Genomic DNA, 21,849 nt, shown 5'->3' with positions numbered 1-21,849 from the left:
ATCCACATTCCTACCCAACTGCCTTTTCAAAGCCTTTCCACTCCTGTAAGGAATAGGGTAATATACTATATTAGACAGAATAAATGCAAGCTGGCTTTTTTCCACTGAGACTGTGTGAGACTATAACTAGAGGTCGTGGGTTAAGGGTGAAAGGTGAAATGCTTGAGGGGACCTTCCCCACTCAGAGGGTGGTGAGATTGCAGAACGAGCTGCCAGAGGGAATGGTGGATGTGGGTTCGATTTCAATATTAAAGAGAACTTCAGATAAGTACATAGATGGAGGGGTGGAAGTAATTGGGACTAAGCAGAATAATAGTACGACATGGACTGCATGGGCAGAAGGGCTTATCTCTGTGCTGTAATGGTCTATGACACTATGAATGAATAAACAGTCTCAACCACAAACCCTCATTTCTACCTTACAAAATTGATCTTCATTTCTATTTTGTCAAAGTCTATCTCTCAACTTGTATTATTTGCCTCGTAACTTATTAAATGTCATTGTCATTTCCTTGTCTTCCTTTGTTTACTGCTAATTTTCAAAGCTTTTCTCGTCATTGCTTGGGTTCAGCTAATTAATTCCCTTCAAAGTTCTGACAACCTCTGTTAGATTACTACTAAGTTTTTTTTCCAGTGAGAATAAACTTCCATCTATAACTGTGGCTTTCTGAGCTCTGCTATAATCTTCTGAGAGGATGAATCCTCTTGGAACCAATACTATCCTTAACAACCAGCTTTTGGCTTTGCAACAAGCACTAGAATACTCTCAACTCTCTTTGGTCTAGTTTTCTCCCCTTACAAACTGCTTAATCCTTCACAAAATCTCTTAAATGTTACCAAAGATATAGTCACCTATTTAATCTCGTGCCAAATTTAATTTGATTTTACTTTATTTAACGTTACAGGATATTAAGAAAAGCTATTAAATGCAAGATGCTGTTGTGGGCAGTAGTTCTATTTGGAATTGTATAAAATGCCTCTAGACAACACAAATCCATAACACCCTCAATGGGATTATTATATACAGTATTTGGAAAACCGCCAGCAGATTAGTTAAGCATTGTCTGCCTTTCTAATCCTTGCCTATTATCAACTGCGTTTTTCTATGTGTTTATCAACAGCATTCTTTGATATACTGATAATTTTCCCATCAGTGATGTCAAAATGGCCACCGATGGCTTAAATAAGAATATTCCCCTGCAATAGAAGTTGAAGGCGTTCAAGTCTCTGTTACAGTTTACACCACTCCACAAACAATACTTTATTCACATTTTTTTTAAAGAGATAGAACAAAATATTTTGTATATTTTATTGTTATCTGTACAGATAAATAACTATAAATTAACAGGGAGTAAGCGAAGAGACAGTTTCAGAATGACCCTGTATTAATAGGTAGATTCAGATATCACACAGTTGTTCCAGGGAGATAGTGGTTTCCCTGAACTGGCCAGTAGGTTATAGTGTGGAAACACTGCAAACTCTCAAACTGTCCCTTCAGGATGCTAAAAAGTGATGAAAATCCAATCTGATGTTCTAAATTGTGTAAACTTGAGGACATATATATGAGCTTACCGCTAAAGCTTTTACAGATCTCATGTTAAAAGAAGTAATTGAATTAGTTTTAACAAGAAAATCATATCAAAGATTTAACATGAACACAAGAGACTCTGTTGATGCTGGAAATCTTGAGCAACACACAAAAATTGCTGGAGGAATTCAGCAAACCGAAAATGCTGAATTCCTCCGGCATTTTGTGCATGTTGCTCGAAGATTTTACACCATTGTTTGGTTCAGTTAGGCATTAGTGTTAAAATGTTTTGGGTTCAAAATTATCTTTGGATGATTACATGAAACAGGTACTATCAGAACAGTTACCCCACTATAACAGTTGGTCCCATTGGAACGGAGCTTGGCAATATGCATCATGAGTGAACTATCTGATAAAAATATCCAAGGTGATCAGGAAAAAAAGAATTACTGCTGATTTTCCTTCCCAATGTGACTGGCCTGGGTGGGATCTTTGTTGGCATGGACCAGCTGGCCTGAAGGGGCTGTTTCCATGTTGTATAAATGTATGTATCAAATTCTTCCATCCCAAATCATAACCACATTGAAAATTTTCAGCAAGGTCTGGTCATGATACATTACTAGTTTTTGGCAAAATAACAAGTTGATTTTTTAAAGCTTGGTCAACAAAAGCAGAGAAAACTTAAGGGTACTGACAGTAACCCAGCTACATCAGTGGCTAATTATCAATAAATAATTGTCATCACAAAGTCTATCACTACCAAACGAATTAAATTAGCTCTAATTTATGAAATAAAGCAGATCATTTATTAGATAAAAGGAACAATCAATAAGAAGTGAGCATTAGACTATTTAACACAAAAAAAACCCACAAGCAAGTCTGAAAGGAATGCTGTTTTCATAGGCTAAATCAAATAAAATAGATTTGTAAGTATATGCAATCAGTCTTATATAAGTAGGACTATTTACAGACAAAGACTATATATTCTGTGTCAACATCAAATTTGCAACAGACTGTAGTAGTTGTCAGAATTGAATAAAATCAAACACTTAAGGATTTCTAACCATATGCCCACATTGAAACTCAATCTGAAGTGGGAAACCCTTCAGATCAATGGGATGAGGCTGTGTCATCTTGAATGGGACAGGACAGAACCTGGGACTTAAGCATGTATGTATTTGGGTTGAATGCACTTTACTTTTGTTTGCTTAGGCACTAAGCGCCAGCTGTCCCTGTACACTGCAGAAAAATAAAGGCCCGTCATGGTGTGTCAACGATAAACAGACTTGTACTAGAGTCCAACAACAGCTGGGAATCAGGTGCTCCCACCGCAGGACTGATATAAATCAGATGCAAAGAGACCGCTCACTCTGCTTAATCTCAACTAGAGTGCCTAGACTCCAACCCCAGAACTGCACTTTCAGTATTTTACCAGTGAGATATTCAACATGTGTGTGAACGAAGGTCAGGGAGTGGCAAGGGAAGGACAAGCATAAGCCCCAGACTCTCTTTATACATTATGTGTACGTGAATATTTACTCTTCAACAACTAAAATGCCGGGTAACTTTCCAAAACTCTGCAGATTCCACAGACTGCACCTCAATACACTGGATCTTAGTTGTTCCAAGTATTTGTACTAATATCATGCCTTTGCAATCAGGATTAGGCTACTGACCATTAGGATTAGGAGGACATTGACTTTAAGATGCTTACGTTCATGAGAAGCAAAGAATTTATACCCCATGATGGATTCAAATTCACAATCTGTATCAGGAACATTGAAACTAATGTATTTATTAATAAAGATAAGATCCACATAAAAGAGATTTACCTTACTTATTGCAACCATTGAAGACTATTAGTTGAGCAATGACAAGAAGGATCCCAGGGGTTCCTGTGACATTAAGCTCAGACAAGCACACTCACTTCTTCACTGTGTCTACCAAGGCCAGATTGAAAGAAACCGAAGTTCTCCCACAGATTTAATCGCTGTTCTAACTCCTCTGACTGTGTTCATTTGTTTGTGAAATGTCACGGATTTATTCTAGGTTCCAAAAGTACCATTATTATGTTGTCCTCTCCACTCCGCAGTTAACTCAGAAGCAAAGAAGATAAACTGCTCAAGCTCTGTTTGGGGTTGGATAACAGGATGAATCACCAGACTCATGCAGTGCACATATCCTAACCTTATTTATCATCCTAAGCTGAAATCGGCAATTACATTCTCCCAATTAACTTCTAGGCAGGATTTTGAACATGATTCTTCTGACAACAGAGGAATCAAACTCTCAAAACCATGGCACCTTTAACTGCTTGTCTTTAACTAATTAGAGATACAAAATCATATCTGAATTATTATTTGCTTAAGTAACGGTGGTCTGCCTGAAGAAATCAGCAGAGAAAAGTTCGAGAGCAACAGAAGTGTTCAAACATAATGGATACAAACTGAAAGGTGGTAATGGAACCACTGCAAAGTTCATCAGTAATCCCAGGTATGGAGTATCTTGAAAGCTGACAGGACTGAAGCCAGGAGGTGGTTCAGTGGTCAGATTCATACTGGCAGGGCCGTTTGTTAAGGTGTACCTCTACGGAAAAGGGAAAATCTAACTGCAACTAATTGCAAGAATCTCCTTAAATTATCCAACTGAATGGGCGACTTTCTGCTAAACAGTATCCTTTCAAAACATATTCAAAAGATCTTCCACTCTGTACTGGAGCTGCCTTGAAGTAATTCCCAGTGGTCTAATATCAAACCCCATGATAGATAGCCATAAATAGGTACCTAGCAGTGCACCTTACTGTACAGGTACACAGTTGTATTCCTACTCTGTAGCGTTGTGCCTTATGGCACAAGTGGTGAGATTGCCTACGTGGAATCACATGATCATTATGAAATACCAGTAGGATTCATCAACTGTATTCAAATACTGTGGAATTAATACTGAGAAGCCTTGCCATACTTTTGTCTAATACTGAAATTAATAAAAGTTAAAAAAATTTCTTTTGGAAAATACTTAGACTTTGCAATGGTAACTGATTAAAATCTGTGTGGTCCTCAATCTTTTTGAGGATTTTGTATCCAGTTCTGTCCAGTCCCAAAAAAGCATATATACAAAGACTTATAATCTAACCTTTAATTCTTTCTACTTTGAAACCATTCAGAGTTTATGTTTTGAGCTAAGAATTGCATCAAATACAGATGTTGAAGGGACACACTTTCTAAAGCTGTTAAAGTAAAAGTTACACAGCTAAGATCAGAGCACGTTTCTACAACGTTCATGTAGACCGGCAAGATTAAGGTGTTGGAACTAGGTGGAATCTCTGGTGGTCTCTCACTGTGGAAGGGCCTTCAAGATTGCATTCACCTCCTCAGCCACAGCTGTCAATGCAAACTCAAACTGCTCCTGCAGAAAAATAACCCAACATGGTTAGAATAGATTGCTATCTTATTTATGCGCAATAAGAGTTAACCTTTGGGAAGCCATTTCCCTTATTCATTCCATGTTACAGACATACAGCATTCATTACCCATCTCTGAACAGCTTGCTAGGCCATTTCAGGGGCACAAGAGCCAAATACAATTACTTTCATATATAGGCCAGGCCAGTTATGATACAACAGAATTCTTTAAAGGAAATGAGCAACTCAGATGTATTTTTATCATAATCAAATGGTTTCAGAGTTTTTACAATTCCAAATTTTATTTTTGTAGATTGAATTTAAATCCCCCAAGTGCCATGGTGGGATTCCAACTCATGTTTCTGCATTACCAGTCCAATACTGCATTCTAAGCATTTTGACACCTGTCTGTTTTTCTACTAAAACCTTATTAAAGTTCCATAGAGACTGATGCCGTTGATATTTGCTATCCTTCCAATTTTTGTACCTCCTCTTCCCCATCTTGTTGGAGGACAAGCTGTCATTACAGTGGCTGAAATCTGCATCAGCTCAATAATGCACAGCAGTTATTTGTTCAGGCCACTCAGACTATGAGACAGCCACACGGATAATAGAGGAACCTGAAACCTGAAATTTCTGCCACCAAGGAGGACAAAGGCAGCAGGTGTACGGGAACACGGCCAACCGTGTGCATGACATCCAGGTCACATACTGTCCTGACCTGGAAACATTGCACTGGTCCTTCCATACCCTTGGGCCTAAATCCTGGAACTCCTCAACCTCCAGCCCTGGGACAGTACCTTTGCCAGAAGGGCTGCTGCAAGTTGGCAGCTCACCTCTACCTCTGCCTCCTGAAGGGCAATTAAAGAAGTTAAAATATAGAATATAAAATGTAGAACATTAAAGCACAATGCAGGAGCCCATGGTGTTGTGCTGACCTTTTAACCTACACTGAGATCAATTTAGCTCTTCCCTCCTACCAAGTCCTTCAATCTTCTATCATCCATGAACCTGTCTAAGAGTTTCTTAAATGCCCCTAACGTATCTGTCTCTACCACCACAGGCTGTCCGATACACCCACCACTCTGTGTAAAAACTTGCCTCTGACATCCTTCCTATACTTTCCTCCAATCACCTTCAAATTATGGCCCCTCATATAGGCTATTTTCACTTTGGGAAAAAGTCTCTGGCTATCTACTTGATCTACACCTCTTATCAGCTTGCACACTGTCAAGTCACCTCTCATGCTCTTTTGCTCCAAACAAAAAAGCCCCAGCTTGCTCAACCTATTTTCCTAAGACATGCTCTCTAGACCCAAGCAACATCCTGGTAAATCATCCCTGCATCTTCTCTAAAGCTTCTATACCCTTCCTATAATGAGGTGACCAGAACTAAGAACAATTTATAGAGCTACAACATTACCTCATAACTCTTGAACGAATGAAGGCCAACACAACATATGCCCTTGTAATGACTCTATCAAATGCTGGCATTCTGAAGAAAAAGAATGAAAAATAACTGGACCTGGCTACACATGTGTGACTACGAGCAGTGATAGACGTTTGCATATGATCCAGGTCTCACTACAATGATACCACTGCAGACTGTGGGAATCAGGGCTGATTGTTCTCCTGACTCAAATTCACCCCAACCAGTTGTAGTAATAGACCCCAACTAGACCTGTTCTGAAATTCAAAATCCTCTGAATGTGATGAGGTTTTTAAACACAGGTCTCTTTCTTTCTGTCAGATTTCTGCTCTCTGGACGACAGCAGGGGAGGAGGTAGGAATGAGGGAAATGGTGGGCAGGGGCGGGTGAGAGTGAGTGGGAGATATGATCATGAGCGGGAGGGGTTCTTGCTGGTCGCTGGGGATTGTGTAATGGTGATCATGGGTCGGAGGGATTTTAGAGGTGGCCCAGAGTACTGGGATGGAAGGAACTCCTGAGAAATGGAGGGGGAAGGTTTCGTGAAAGGCAGCGGCAGCCCAGTGGCAGGTGTTGACTGATGTGAGTTGAGAGCAGATATTTTGTGGTGTGCTGGTTTATTTGGTAACACACAAAGTGTTGTTGGAATTCAGTGGGTCAGGCAGCATCTATGGAGGCAAGCAGGCCGTTGATGTTTTGGGCCAAGACCCTTCACCTGGACTGGATGAAGTAGAACACAGCACGCAGAGCGTGGTACCGGCCCTTTAGCCCATGATGTTGTGCTGCCTCGTAGTCCAGATGAAGGGTCTTGATCTGAAGTAATGACTACGATTTCCCTCCATCGATGCTGCCTGACCTACTGAGTTCCTCCCGCATGGAGCGTGCTGCTCCAGATCCCAGTACCTGCAGTCTCTTGTGCCTTTGGCTTATTGGATAACAGGCCTATCTTTCCTGGCCTGCAAAACCACTTACTTTGCTTTCTCATCAGCATAAGAAACATACAGCCATTCAATCACGTGGGACTACAGCACAGAAACAGACTACTCAGCCCATCTAGTTCATGCCGACCTGTTTTTTTGCTACTAGAACCCAGACCACAACCCTCCATTAGCCCGTCATCCATGTGCCTATCCAAACTTCTCTTAAATGTGGCAATTGAATCCACATCCACCACCTCTGCTGGCAGCACATCCCACACTCTCACCACCATCTGTAGAAGTTCCTCCTCAGGTTCTACTTAAATATTTCACCTTTCACCTTAAGCTTATGACCCCTAGTTCTCATCTCACTCAAGTTCAGGAGAAAAAGCCTGCTTGCATTTACCCTATCTACGAGGGGTGATTGATAAGGTCGTGGCCTAAGGTAGAAGGAGTCAATTTTAGAAAACCTAGCACATTTACGTTTCAACATAGTCCCCTCCTACATTTACACACTTAGTCCAGCAGTCATGGAGCATACGAATCTTGGACCTCCAGAAAGTGTCCACATTGATAAGTTCGTGGCCTACGGTAGAAGGAGATGAGTTATACAGCTCTCGTTACATGCCCATGCAGTTCAACTTTTTGAGTGATTATGCAGAAAGTTTGAAGTTAATAACTCGTCAGGGGTGATTGATAAGTTCGTGGCCCAAGATAGAAGGAGATGAGTTATTAACTTCAAACTTTCTGCATAATCTGAGTGATTATAAAGAGTTGACCTGCATGTCCATGTAACAAGAGCGGTATAACTCATCTCCTTCTACCTTAGGCCCCAAACTTATCAATCACCCATCTGTGGACACTTTCTGGAGGTCCGTATGCTCCACGACTGCTGGACTAAGTGTGCAAATGTAGGAGGGGACTATGTTGAAAAATAAATGTGCTAAAAATTGACTTCTTCTACCATAGGCCACGAACTTATCAATCATCCCTTGTATCCCCCTCACAGTTTTGTATGCCTGTATGACATTTCCTATGCCTCACTTGTTACCATAGGCCTGTTAGTGTCCCCAAGCTCTGAGTAACCCAGCCAATATGAGCTTAGGTAATGTGACTTCCAACAAAGGATTGTCGTGGTATTTAAGAGAATCCCGTGAGGGGATTAGTCACTTGTTTCTCCCACCTGGTGGGTGGTAGAAGCTGATATTTTAAAAGGGAAGATTATTTTCTCCTTAAAAGCAAAATGAACTTCAGACCTTTGGGAAAAGTGCAGGGGTTGGCCTAATTGGATAGTTCATTTGGCGAATTGGTTCAGGAATAATGGAACATGTGGCTGTGTGGTTTATTTCAGACACTGGAAGGAAGTCAGTTTTCAGAGAGACATCTTCCAACAGAGACTCCAACCTTGAGATATTGACCTGCCCTCCCTCCTCTCAGCTGTCCATGGATCCACTGGGTATTTCAAGTGCATCTGATTACCATTTCTTCTCATAGAAGAAGATGATGTTCTAATCATTTGACTTGTTCCTCAAGTATTATAAAATAGCATATTACTATTAAGTGTGAAGAAGGTTTTTCTTAAGTAAAATCCATTTTGACAGAACTAATTCAGTCATTGGCAATAAGTGGGATGGCTAGTAAACGATGCTGGTATCATCTCTCACCTTCTAGTGTGCTACAGGACTTAATATAATTGACATTTCAAACCTGACTTTCTCTCCACAGATTTAAATGAATTCTGGGCCCTTTTAGTCTTTATTTGTATTCAGTGATGTGAGTGCATGGTTTGTTTAAATCGATCAAAAAACAAACCCAGAACTCTCCGGAGAGAACCTCCTGCTGGCCTGTAATTAGATATTTATCATTCACCACGCGTCTGAATAAATAAATTAGAGTGTGTGAGAAGGCATGTTGTTGCCTAGCAGCAGTTGGAGCCAGTTTCCGTGGTGATTAGGATTCTTCCACTTCGGTCCATGACTGAGAGCAGAAACTTGATTCGGTCCTTTAGGACACCTGAGGGCACTTGGGTAAGCTTCAAATGAAGGCCCCAGTCTCAGATAAAACTGCAAGCACTGAGCAAATGGTTTCATTCTCAGAATAAATAAAAGACTGGGATTTTTTATCTCTCTCTCTCCCCACCCTGCCTGCCAGCCCCATCACCCCCTCCTTTTGTTTTCTTTCTAATATGCCTTGAGTTGCTGCATGATTTCCATCTTCATTCAGGGGCAGAAGCTATTTAACATCTTGAGCCATTCACTTTCTGGTTTGTGACCCTAGCACCTTTCCCTTAATATCTTCAGTCAAGAAATAAAATATAAGATCATAAAGCATTGGAACAGAATTAGGCCATTCGGCCCATTGAGTCTGCTCTGTCATTTCATCATGGCTGATTTATTATCCCTCTCAATCCCATTCTCTTGCTTTCTCCATGTACTATTTGATGTCCTTACCAGTTAAGGACCTATCAATCTTCACTTTAAATACAACTCTCAAATTTAAAATTGACACCGGGCCTTTCATCATTTTCCTCAAGAGGACCACTAACTTGTCATAGGCTTTGGAAGCTTGCATGCTTCAAAGACCCCAAGAGGTATGTTGACTGGAGTCAGAGCCTTGTGCTTTGCGTTTTGGTAGGGTCTCCCACGCCAAACAGGTCAGAGGGTAGAGGCCAGAGTAAGAGTGGTCCACTAGTCCTCCAAGTTCAAGGATTCAGGCTAACAACCCTGAATGGTCAAAAAAAAATTGCTACGGAAATAGCAATTCTGTATCTGTGTGCGATAGTATTCCTGAGTCTTAGCATTAAGAAATATAAATCCACCTCTTTCTTGAACGTATCTAAAGACTAGGCCTCAACTACCCTCTGTGCTAGGGACTTGCATGGAAAGCAGTAGGAAAAACCGAGAGGAAGTGACTGGCATGATGAGGGAAGCCCTGAACCAAGAACAAGCACACAATAGAGAAAATGGCCAAGGACAGACAGAGATCGAGGACCTTCATTGCTGCCCTTAGGGCCAGTGGTGTAAACAGGTAGTAAGTATCATCATTTGTGGTTTGCAGGAGAAAGTTCCAAATTTCTGACTTGCTCTATGTGTGGAAGTGTTTTCCTATTTTCCTATTTTCATTTAGGTAGGCCCCATATGGATATGGAGGTCTGAAACTCCTTCATCATCCTCTACCTTAACAAGTTCAGTGATATCATCTTCTAAATTCAAGGCAGTAAAGGTTTACAGTGTAGTCTCTTTTCAAGACTGAATGCTTGAGGAGAATCTAAATTTCACCTTAACCTACCTTTGTCTGAACCATCATTGGTCTCTGGTCTCTCAGGTGTTCCAGCGTTGCTGCGATATCAATCTCCTTGGCTCCTGTAAATAAGCCAAAAATTGAGTGTTCCATCATTTCTATAGAGCACATGTAAAGATTAGCTTTATTTGTCACATACACATCAATGCATAAAGTGAAATATGTCATTTGCATCAAATCAAATCAGCAAGGATACTGCTGGGCAGCTACAAAATATCACGACGCTTTTGGCTCCATTATAACATGCCCACAACGCTCTAACCCTAACTATACATCTTTTTCTTCTTCTGACTTTTAATGGCGGTTGGCAGTCCAACTTAAAAGTACATTACCACCACCAACTGGACTGGAGTGGGTTGTAGAGAGTTGGGAAATAAAACCCTTACTAGTTCTTTATCAAATGAAAATTATCACACAAAGCCCTATAGATTGTAAATAATGAAATACAATATTATGAATTGAAGTCTCCTCCATAACTTAGTAAAGTTTTTAAATGAAAACTCTCAACCCCAGAGATAGTAGTGCAGCCTGCGTTTGCTTTCTTTCAAGCTCATACGTTTAACATTGTACAAGAATTGTGTTCAACTGTTTCATAATGATGACAAAACCTATAAACCCCAGAGTGATGTTTTCCAACAAGACATAAGGAATAATTAAGTGTAGCATGCCCATTTCTAAGTCCAGTCAATATAATCCCTTCTCTTCTTGTTTTACCTCTTTCTCCCATCAATCCAACAGTTTTATGTGTTCTGTAAAAGCGCCCTTGTGCTCATTATCTCACAAGACTTGTCATAATCCCTTAATTCTTAGCCTCAACAACTCCTTAGCTTCTGATTTTTTAAGTGGAAGGTCTATATCCACAGATGAACTTTAAACAGCTTTTGTGGCCAAACAATCAACCCACTCATTACCCTCAACACCTCTATGTGCAGGGACCCATAAGAACAGGACATGTAAGCCTATACTTCGAATATGAAATAAAGTTTGAAAAGTTTCCAGCAGAAAATCTGACCTACTGCTAGAATGACCCATTTTAAGACCAGTCAAAACCAAAAAAGAATCTGAACAAATTACAACTTTGCAAGGACAAATTTCCCAAATATATATGTGTGTGTGTGTGCACGTGTGCGTGTGTGTGTGTGTGTGTGTGTGTGTGTGTGTGCGTGTGCCCATGTGTGTGTGTGTCTGTGTGTGTGTGTGTGTGTGTATGTGTGCACACCTAAGACTCTTGCACAGTACTGTATATATATTTCTAATTGCAATTTACAGCTTTTTAAATGTAATCCAGTGTACTGCTGTCACAAAACAACAAGTTTCACGACATATGCCAGTGATATTAAATCTGATTCTGATTCTGACTCTGATGTCTCCATGATCTCTAGACCAGGGGTTCCCAACCTTTTTAATGCCATGAGCCCCTACCATTAACTGAGGGATCTGTGGACCCCAGCTTGGTTGGGAACCCCTGTATGTGGACCAAGTGTTCCCAATCCTTTGGTTAATGGTAAGGTTCAATAATGTGAAAAACGGTTGGGAACCCCTGTTCTAGACAGACCAGATGGCTGAACCGGGGACTGCAGCTTCTATACATTTGAGGCGTGGCATTTCGCGTCAAGATCAGGAGAAATTTCTTCACCTGAAGAGTTATAATCTCATGGAACTCTCTAGCACAGAGGGTAGCTGAGGCCCAGTCATTAGATACTCATCAGAAAGAGAAGGGAGGGAACATCGACTCAGACCATGAGAGGCCTGAGTTGAGCATTTTCATGCCTTACAAGGCGCAGACTGGAAGTCTATGTGGGGCGCCACTCATCGCACAGACTAGAGTAATGTGTGATTAAGTGCCTTGCTCAAGGGCACGAACACGCTACCACAGCTGAGGCTCGAACTAGCGACCTTGAGATAACTAGACGAATGCCTTAACCACTTGGCCACGTTCCCAACACCTCTTCAAAAAGAAGTGAATGTATTTCTAAATGCTAATGGGATGAAGGGGTATGTGGAGAAGTGGGGACAAAAGAACCAACCCAAAGGACCACAGAGACTATTCTCCTCCCTTTATGCACGTTTCCTCTCTGGAAAGGACACTGACTGACACAGAGGTGTCAAGAAAACAACTTCTTCCTCAATGTCGCAAGAACAAAGGAGCTGGTTGTGGACTACAGGAGGAATGGAGACAGGCTAGCTCCTATTGACATCAATGGATCTGGGGTTGAGAGGGTGACCAGCTTTAAGTTTCTCAGCGTAAACATCACTGAGGATCTCGTGTGGTCTGTACGTACTGGCTGTGTGGTGAAAAAGACACAACAGCGCCTCTTTCACTTCAGATGGTTGGAGAAGTTTGGTATGGGCCCCCAAATCTTAAGAACTTTCAACAGGGGCACAATTGAGAGCATCCTGACTGGCTGCATCAGAGCCTGGTATGGGAACTGTACCTCCCTTAATCACAGGACTCTGCAGAGAGTGGTGCAGATAACCCAGCGCATCTGTAGATGTGGATTTTGCACTATTCAGGACATTTTACAAAGACAGGTGTTTAAAAAGGGCCAGAAGGATAATTGAGGACCTGTATCACCCCAACCAGCTGCTACCATCCAGGAAACGGTACCACAGCATAAAAGCCAGTACCAATAGGCTCTGGGAGAGCTTCTTCCACCAGACCAACAGACTGATTAATTCATGCTGACACAACTGTATTTCTATGTTATATTATTGTACACACTATTTATTACAAATTACTATAAATTGCACATTGCATATTTAGTGGAGACGTAACATAAAGATTCTTACTTTTCATGTATATGAAGGACGTAAGTAAAAAGTCAATTCAATTCAATTCATAACTGCCATGTTTACTGCAAAGTTTGCTTTCAAGAATAAACTCTGATCAAAAGTTCTCTCTAATCAAATAGTGATGCTAGTTTGAAGTGCACAGAACTAGAAGTAATAACTGTTTGTTAATGGTGGTATTGATGGCTTGAAGTGGTAAATTTGCACAATAATCTTATTGAGGTGATGGGAATGGTTTGGAGTGGTAAATTGTACAGTGATTTTATTGAGGTGATGGGAATGGTTTGGAGTGGTAAATTGTACAGTCATTTTATTGTAGTGATGGGAATGGTTTGGAGTGGTAAGTTTGTACAGCGATTTTATTGTGGTGATGGGAATGGTTTGGAGTGGTAAATTGTACAGTGATTTTATTGAGGTGATGGGAATGGTTTGGAGTGGTAAATTGTACAGTCATTTTATTGTGGTGATGGGAATGGTTTGGAGTGGTAAGTTTGTACAGCGATTTTATTGTGGTGATGGGAATGGTTTGGAGTGGTAAATTGTACAGTCATTTTATTGTAGTGATGGGAATGGTTTGGAGTGGTAAATTGTACAGTGATTTTATTGTGGTGATGGGAATGGTTTGGAGTGGTAAATTGTACAGTGATTTTATTGTAGTGATGGGAATGGTTTGGAGTGGTAAATTGTACAGTGATTTTATTGTAGTGATGGGAATGGTTTGGAGTGGTAAATTGTACAGTGATTTTATTGTGGTGATGGGAATGGTTTGGAGTGGTAAGTTTGATGTTATTGTATGTACATTTCTTTCCCTGTTTACTATGTATTGGTACCACTGGCCTGAGAGTACTGAGTAAGCGGGAGGAAAGAATACAGTAAATATCGGGAGCCTTAGGAGCGTTGATGTGTAGAGGGATCTTAGGGTGTAAGTCCACAGCTCTCTGAAAGTGGCTACACAAGTAGATAGGGTGCTAAAAGAAGTATATGGAGTATCTCTCTTCATCAGTCAAGGGCACTGAATTTAAGAATTGGGAAGCCATGTTTCAGTTTATAAAACTTTTCATTCAGCCACATTTAGAGTATTGTATGCATTTCTGGTTGCTGGCTTTCAGGAAGGAAGTGAAAGATTTGGAGAGATGGTAGTTCACCAGGACATTGCCTGGATTAGAGAGTGTTAGCTCTAACACAAAGTTTGACAAACTTGGATTGATACCTCTGGGGTGTCGGAGGCTGAAGGACGAGCTGATTGAAGTGCATAAAATTATGAGACATATGGACAATAAATAGTCACACACACAAAATGCTGGAGGAACTCAGCAAACCAGGCAGCATCTATGGAGGGGAATAACCAGCTGATATTTCAGACTGAGATTCTTCATAGATGCTGCCTGATTTGCTAATTTCCTCCAGCACTTTGTGGGTTTTGTTCTAGATTTCCATCATCTGTCGAATGTCTTGTGTTGAGGATAGATGGTTGGAGTATTTATCCTACAGTGGATGTGTCAAATACTAAAGGGATCCGTTAGTCTTGCGAGACCATGGATCTGCGCCTGGAAAGTCTTCACTTTCCAGGGCACGGGCCTGGGCAAGGTTGTATGGAAGACCGGCAGTTGCCCATGCTGCAAGTCTCCCCTCTCCATGAGGAAGACTTCAAGGGAAGGGCATGGGCCGAGACAGTTTGGCACCAGTGTTGTCGCAGAGCAATGTGTGGTTAAGTGCCTTGCTCAAGAACACAACGCGCTGCCTCGGCTGGGGCTCAAACTCACGACCTTCGGGTCACTAGTTGAATGCCTTAACCACTTGGCCACGTGCACACTGTCAAGTACTAGACAGCAAAGTTTTAAGGTCAGAGGGGGAAAGGTTAAAAAGGATTTATAAGTTTTTGTTTACCCAGAGAATGGTAGGTGTTATAACCTGCTGCCAGGGGAGATGGTGGAAGCAGATATGATTGTAACATTTAGACCATAAGATATAGGAGTAGAATTAGGCCACTTGGCCCATCGAGTCTGCTCCACCACTTCATCATGGCTGATCCAATTTTATTCTCAACTTCAATCTCCTGCCTTCTCTCCGTATCTCTTCATGACCTGACCAATAAAGAATCTATCAACCTCTGCCTTAAATATACATAAAGACTTGGCCTCCGCAGCTAATTTAAGAGGCATTTGAACAGGCACATGAACAGGCAGGGAATGGAGGGATATGGACCTTATGCAATTGAATTAGGTTAGTTAGATTGGCATGGTTGGCACAAACTTTGTAGGCCAAGTGGCCTGTTCTTATTTTGTACTGCTCTGTGTTCTATATTGGATGGAGGAACTCACCTCATTGAGCAGCGTCTGTGGAGGGAAAAGAAATGTGGATGCTTCAGGTTGAAAGTCTGCATCAGGTCTACTGGGTACTTCTATGGACCATGGGGAAGTAGTATGTTCATGTTATGCAACAGTGCTTTGCAAGGAGATGGTTTACCATTTATGCAATTTATGAGCCTATGCGTCTGTGGGATCAGGGCCAAGAGGTGAACCGTGGCCACCCGAGGAACCAATGCTCACGTCGACTGATAACCAGGGATACGGCCAGCGGAGATCACTCAGCAATCTGGTTGGCCAGGAGCCAGCGGAGAGCGTGAGCCAACCTATCAGAACGCCAAATCGGACAAACACAAACGCGAGTACTCAGCGGAGAGAATATTCGGTTGTGCAATGATGATGTCACCTCGAATGGTGATGATGAACAACCCTAGAAACAAGGTTTACAACGGCCAAACTATATAGGAGCCACAACAAACAGACACTAGTGTTGAGTCCTTATTATCAGACCACAAGACATAGAAGCAGAATTGGGCCATTTGTCCCAGCGGGACTGCTCTGCAGTTCTATCAGGGCTGATTTATTATCCCTCTCAATCCTATTCTCCTTCCTTCCACCCATAACCTTTGATCTCTCCACTTTAAATATACCCAATGACTTGGCCTCCACAGCCAACTGTGGCAATGAATTCCACAAATTCATCACTCTGTGGCGAAAGGAATATCTCCATATCTCTGTTATAATGGGTCGTCCTTCTCTTCTGAAGTGTTGTGTTCTGGTCCTAGACTCCCCTACTATAGGACGCAACCTATCTACATTCTCCCTATCTGGGCCATATACTTGATAGGTTTCAATGAGATCTCCCTTCATCTTCTAAGTTCCAGCAAGTCTAGGCCCAGAGACATGTTATAGTGGATGCATTAGTGATAATTTTTCAAAACTCGTTAGATTCTGGATTAGTTCTTGAGGATTGGAGGGTGGCTAATGTAACCCCACTTTTTAAAAAAGGAGAGAGAAACCGGGGAATTATAGACCGGTTAGCCTAACGTTGGTGGTGGGGAAACTGCTGGAGTCAGTTATCAATGATGTGATAACAGCACATTTGGAAAGCGGTGAAATCATCGGACAAAGTCAGCATGGATTTGTGAAAGGAAAATCATGTCTGACGAATCTCATAGAATTTTTTGAGGATGTAACTAGTAGAGTGGATAGGGGAGAACCAGTGGATGTGGTATATTTGGATTTTCAAATGGCTTTTGACAAAGTCCCACACAGGAGATTAGTGTGCAAACTTAAAGCACACGGTATTGGGGTTAAGGTATTGATGTGGATGGAGAATTGGTTAGCAGACAGGAAGCAAAGAGTGGGAATAAACGGGACCTTTTCAGAATGGCAGGCGGTGACTAGTGGGGTACCACAAGGCTCAGTGCTGGGACCCCAGTTGTTTACAATATATATTAATGACTTGGATGAGGGAATTAAATGCAGTATCTCCAAGTTTGCGGATGACACGAAGCTGGGTGGCAGTGTTAGCTGTGAGGAGGATGCAGAGTGACTTGGATAGGTTGGGTGAGTGGGCAAATTCATGGCAGATGCAATTTAATGTGGATAAATGTGAAGTTATCCACTTTGGTGGCAAAAATAGGAAAACAGATTATTATCTGAATGGTGGCCGATTAGGAAAAGGGGAGGTGCAACGAGACCTGGGTGTCATTATACACCAGTCATTGAAAGTGGGCATGCAGGTACAGCGGGCGGTGAAAAAGGCGAATGGTATGCTGGCATTTATAGCGAGAGGATTCGAGTACAGGAGCAGGGAGGTACTACTGCAGTTGTACAAGGCCTTGGTGAGACCACACCCGGAGCATTGTGTGCAGTTTTGGTCCCCTAATCTGAGGAAATACATCCTTGCCATAGAGGGAGTACAAAGGAGGTTCACCAGATTGATTCCTGGGATGGCAGGACTTTCATATGAAGAAAGACTGGATGAACTGGGCTTGTACTCGTTGGAATTTAGAAGATTGAGGGGGGATCTGATTGAAACGTATAAAATCCTAAAGGGATTGGACAGGCTAGATGCAGGAAGATTGTTCCCAATGTTGGGGAAGTCCAGAACAAGGGGTCACAGTTTGAGGATAAAGGGGAAGCCTTTTAGAACCGAGATTAGGAAAAACTTCTTCACACAGAGAGTGGTGAATCTGTGGAATTCTCTGCCACAGGAAACAGTTGAGGCCAGTTCATTGGCTATATTTAAGAGGGAGTTAGATACGGCCCTTGTGGCTATGGAGATCAGGGGGTATGGAGGGAAGGCTGGGATGGGGTTCTGAGTTGGATGATCAGCCATGATCATAATAAATGGCGGTGCAGGCTCGAAGGGCCGAATGGCCTACTCCTGCACCTATTTTCTATGTTTCTATGTTATATGGCTGAGGTTCTTTAAGTCAGACAGGACGTTGAGTATTGTGAACAGTCTGGGCCCCTTATCTAAGGAAGGAAGTGCTGGTATTAGAGAGGATCCAAAGGAGGTTCACAAGAGTGATCCTGGGAATGAACAGGTTAGCATAGGAAGAATGTTTGATGGCTCAGGTGTGTACTCACTAGAGTTTTGAAGACTGCGGGAGGGGTAAATCTCATTGAAACCTACAGAAGATTGAAAGGCCTAGATAGAGTGGCTGTGGAGAGAATGTGTCCTACTATGGGGAGTCCATTGCAGGCGCAGTCTCAGAGAGCAAAAGAAGAGGGCATACAACAAAGCAAAAATTAGTGGAAAGATGGAGGATTGGGAGGTTTTTAAAAACCTACAGAGAGCAACTAAAAAATTCATTACAAAGGAAGAGATGAAACATGAAAGCAAGCTAGCAAATAATATCAAAGTGGACAGTAAAAGTTTTTTCAAGTACCTTAAAAATAAAAGAGAAATGAGAGTGGATATAGGACCGCTAGAAAATGAGGCAGGAGAAATAATAATGGGGAACAAGGAGATAGCTGATGAACTAAATGAGTATTTTGCATCAGTCTTCACTGTGGAAGACACTAGCAATATGCCTGATGTTGTAGTGTGTGAAGGAAGAGAAGTGGGTTCAGTTACTGTTACAAGAGAGAAGATGCTCAAAAAGCTGAAAGACCTAAATAGTCATAGTCATAGTCATATTTTATTGATCCCGGGGGAAATTGTTTTTCGTCCATAAGTCACCTGGACCAGAGGAACTGCACCCTAGGGTTCTGAAAGAGGTAGTGTTAGAGATTGTGGTGGCATTAGAAATGATTTTTCAAAAATTATCGGACTCTGGCATGGTGGCAGAGGTCTGGAAAACTGCAAATGTCACTCCACTCTTTAAGAAAGGAGGAAGGTAGCAGAAAGGAAATTATAGACCAGTTAGCCTGACCTCAGTGGTTGGGAAGATGTTAGAGTCAATTCTTAAGGATAAGGTGATGGAATACTCGGTGACCCAGGACAAGGTAGTACAAAGTCAGTACGGTTTCCTTCAGGGAAATTCCTGCCTGACGAACCTGTTGGAATTCTTTGAGGAGATTACAAGTAGGATAGATAAAGGGATGCAGTGGACATTGTATATTTGGGCTTTCAGAAGGCCTTTGACAAGGTACCACACATGAGGCTGCTTACCAAGTTAAGAGCCCATGGTATTACAGGAAAGTTACTAACATGGTTAGAGCATTGGCTGATTGTTAGGAGGCAGTGAGTGGGAATAAAAGGATCCTTTTGTGGTTGGCAGCCAGTAACTACTGGTGTTCCACGGGAGTTGGTGTTGGGACCGCTTCTTTTTATGCTGTATATAAATGATTTAGATGATGGAATAAATGGCTTTGTTACCAAGTTTGCAGATGATATGAAGATTGGTGGAGGGGCAGGTAGTGTTGAGGAAACAGGTAGGATGCAGAAGGGCTTAGACTGATTAGGAGAATGGGCAAGAAAGTGGCAAATGAAATACAATGTTGGAAAATGCAAGGTCATGTACTTTGGTAGTAGAAATAAACGTGCAGACTATTTTCTAATATTTTCTAAACGGGGAGAAAATCCAAAAGCCTGAGATGCAGAAGGACTTGGGAGTCCTTGTGCAGGACATCCTTAATGTGCAGGTTGAGTCAGTGGTGAAGAAGGCAAATGTCATGTTAGCATTCATTTCAAGAGGTCTAGAATACAAGAGCAAGGATGTGATGCAGAGGCTTTATAAGGCACTGGTGAGGCCTCACCTTGAGTATTTTGAACAGTTTTGGGCTCCTCATCTTAGAAAAGATGTGCTGGCATTGGACAGGGTCCAAAGGAGGTTCACAAGGACGATTCTAGGAATGAAAGGGTTATCATATGAGGAATGTTTGATGGCTCTGGGTCTGTACTTGCTGGAATTCAGAAGGATGGGGAGCGGGTCTCATTGAAACGTTTCGAATGTTGAAAGGCCCAGATAGAGTGAATGTGGAAAGAATGTTTCCCATGGTGGGGGAGTCTAGGACAAGAGGGCACAGTCTCAGGATAGAGGGTCCCACTTTCAAAAGAGAGATGAGGAGAAATTTCTTTAGCCAAAGGGTGGTGAATTTTTGGAATTTGTTGCAACATGCAGTTGTGGAGGCCAGGTCGTTGGGTGTATTTAAGGCAGAGATTGATAGGCTCTTGATTGGACATGGCATCAAAAGTTACGGGGAGAAAGCCGGGAACTGGGGTTGAGGAGGAGAAGAAAAAAGGATCAGCCATGATTGAATAACAGAGCAGACTCAATGGGCCAGATGGCCTAATTCTGCTCCTATGTCATGGTTATGGTTATGGTTTGGGAATGGAAGGATGTCCCTTTCAAAAAGAGATGAGGAGGAATTTTTTTTAGCCAAATTGTGGTGAATCTGTGGAATTCATTGCCACCAAAGGCTGTGGAGGCTAAGTCATTGGGTACGTTTAAAGGAGAGGTTAATATGTTTTTGATTAGTAAGGACACCAAATGTTACGGGGAGAACGTATATCAGCCACGATGAAGTGGCAGAGCAGACACGATGGGCCAAATGGCCTAATTCTGCTCCTATGTCTAATGGTCTTATATGGACCATTATCATTGCTCTGTAAACTGTGACTCATCTATTTAAACAAAATCAGTAGTTCAACACCTTTACATTGACAGTGATCAATTAATAATCATCAGTGTTACAGTAATCACATACGGAAAGCCTCCTTCTCACCTTTCCATTTTAATTGTGGCCAAAATCACTTATTAATGAAAGCCAGAATGGGAATAACTCACTGAACATTTACCTAATTACTGATAATAAATCTAGCAACCTCCTCTTCTGTCATTTTTTTTTATATAGAAGTACCCACATTTCTCATAAATATTCATTAAAAATACACTTCCTGCTCTGGCAGTATGCGCTCTGCAGGATGTGCAAATTCCTAGTTTTGTGCGGTTAATTGCCCTTCTGTTGTTGCTCCTCAGTTTAAAGTGGCTCGAATTTACAGTGACAGTAAAGAGGGTGTTAAGATTCCAAGCCACACTCTGAAAGAGATTCAGCCACATGACTTGAATAGATGCAAATGCATTAGTGGCTTCAGGGTCATTATGTAAAGACAAAAGAGTAGAAGTGACACCGAGTGAGTATTGAACAAATTACATCCTTGTTTGTCAGTGCTAGGATTGCTTCAGATACTCCAGTGTTGGTTTTATATCCAGGAGCGAGCCGGGTTAGTGCCAGAGCAGTAACAAGCATTCTGCTGGGAGGAACTCAGGGGGTTGAGTAACATCTGCAGGTGGGTCAGACAGGAGGGAATTGTCAATTTTTTGAGTCGAAACCTTGCAAGAGGATTCGTGCTGGGATTTCACCCAAAATGTCAATAATTCCTCCCCCCTCTCCCTTCACAGGTGCTGCTCGACCCGCTGAGTTCCTGCAGCAGGTCGCTTGATGCTCCAGATTCCGGCTTCCGCAGTCTCCTGTGTCTCCCTCATGAGGGCGGAGGTCACAATCAGGGTAGCGTAGTGGTTTGCACAACGCTTAACAGCGTGACAGGTTTATGATCACGGTCTGATTCTCGCCGCTGTCTTTAAAGGAGTTTGTCTGTTCTCTGCATGACTGCATGGGTTTCCTCTGGGTGCTCTGGTTTTCTCCAATATTTCCTCCATATGGATGATCAGCCATGATCACAGTGAATGGCGGTGCTGGCTCGAAGGGCCGAATAGCCTACTCCTG

At 42.0% G+C, this 21,849-nt stretch overlaps 1 protein-coding gene across 2 annotated transcripts in view; it reads right to left on the bottom strand.

The window, feature by feature from the left end:
- Positions 1-1,216: 1,216 nt before the first annotated feature.
- ptprn2 (protein tyrosine phosphatase receptor type N2) overlaps positions 1,217-21,849 on the bottom strand; it is a 1,069,199-nt gene continuing 1,048,566 nt past the window's right edge. For both annotated transcript variants that reach the window (XM_063044415.1, XM_063044416.1), the window contains 2 exons: positions 10,559-10,632; positions 1,217-4,933 (listed from right to left, as the gene is read on the bottom strand). In XM_063044415.1, the coding sequence (XP_062900485.1) occupies positions 4,862-4,933; positions 10,559-10,632 (146 nt within the window). In that variant the 3' untranslated portion in view covers positions 1,217-4,861. The remainder of the gene's footprint in view (positions 4,934-10,558; positions 10,633-21,849) is intronic.

This window comes from Mobula hypostoma, chromosome 3, assembly GCF_963921235.1.
Source record: "Mobula hypostoma chromosome 3, sMobHyp1.1, whole genome shotgun sequence".
In the NCBI taxonomy this organism is placed as follows: Eukaryota; Metazoa; Chordata; class Chondrichthyes; order Myliobatiformes; family Myliobatidae; genus Mobula; species Mobula hypostoma.
This window is presented reverse-complemented; position numbering and strand designations above follow the sequence as displayed.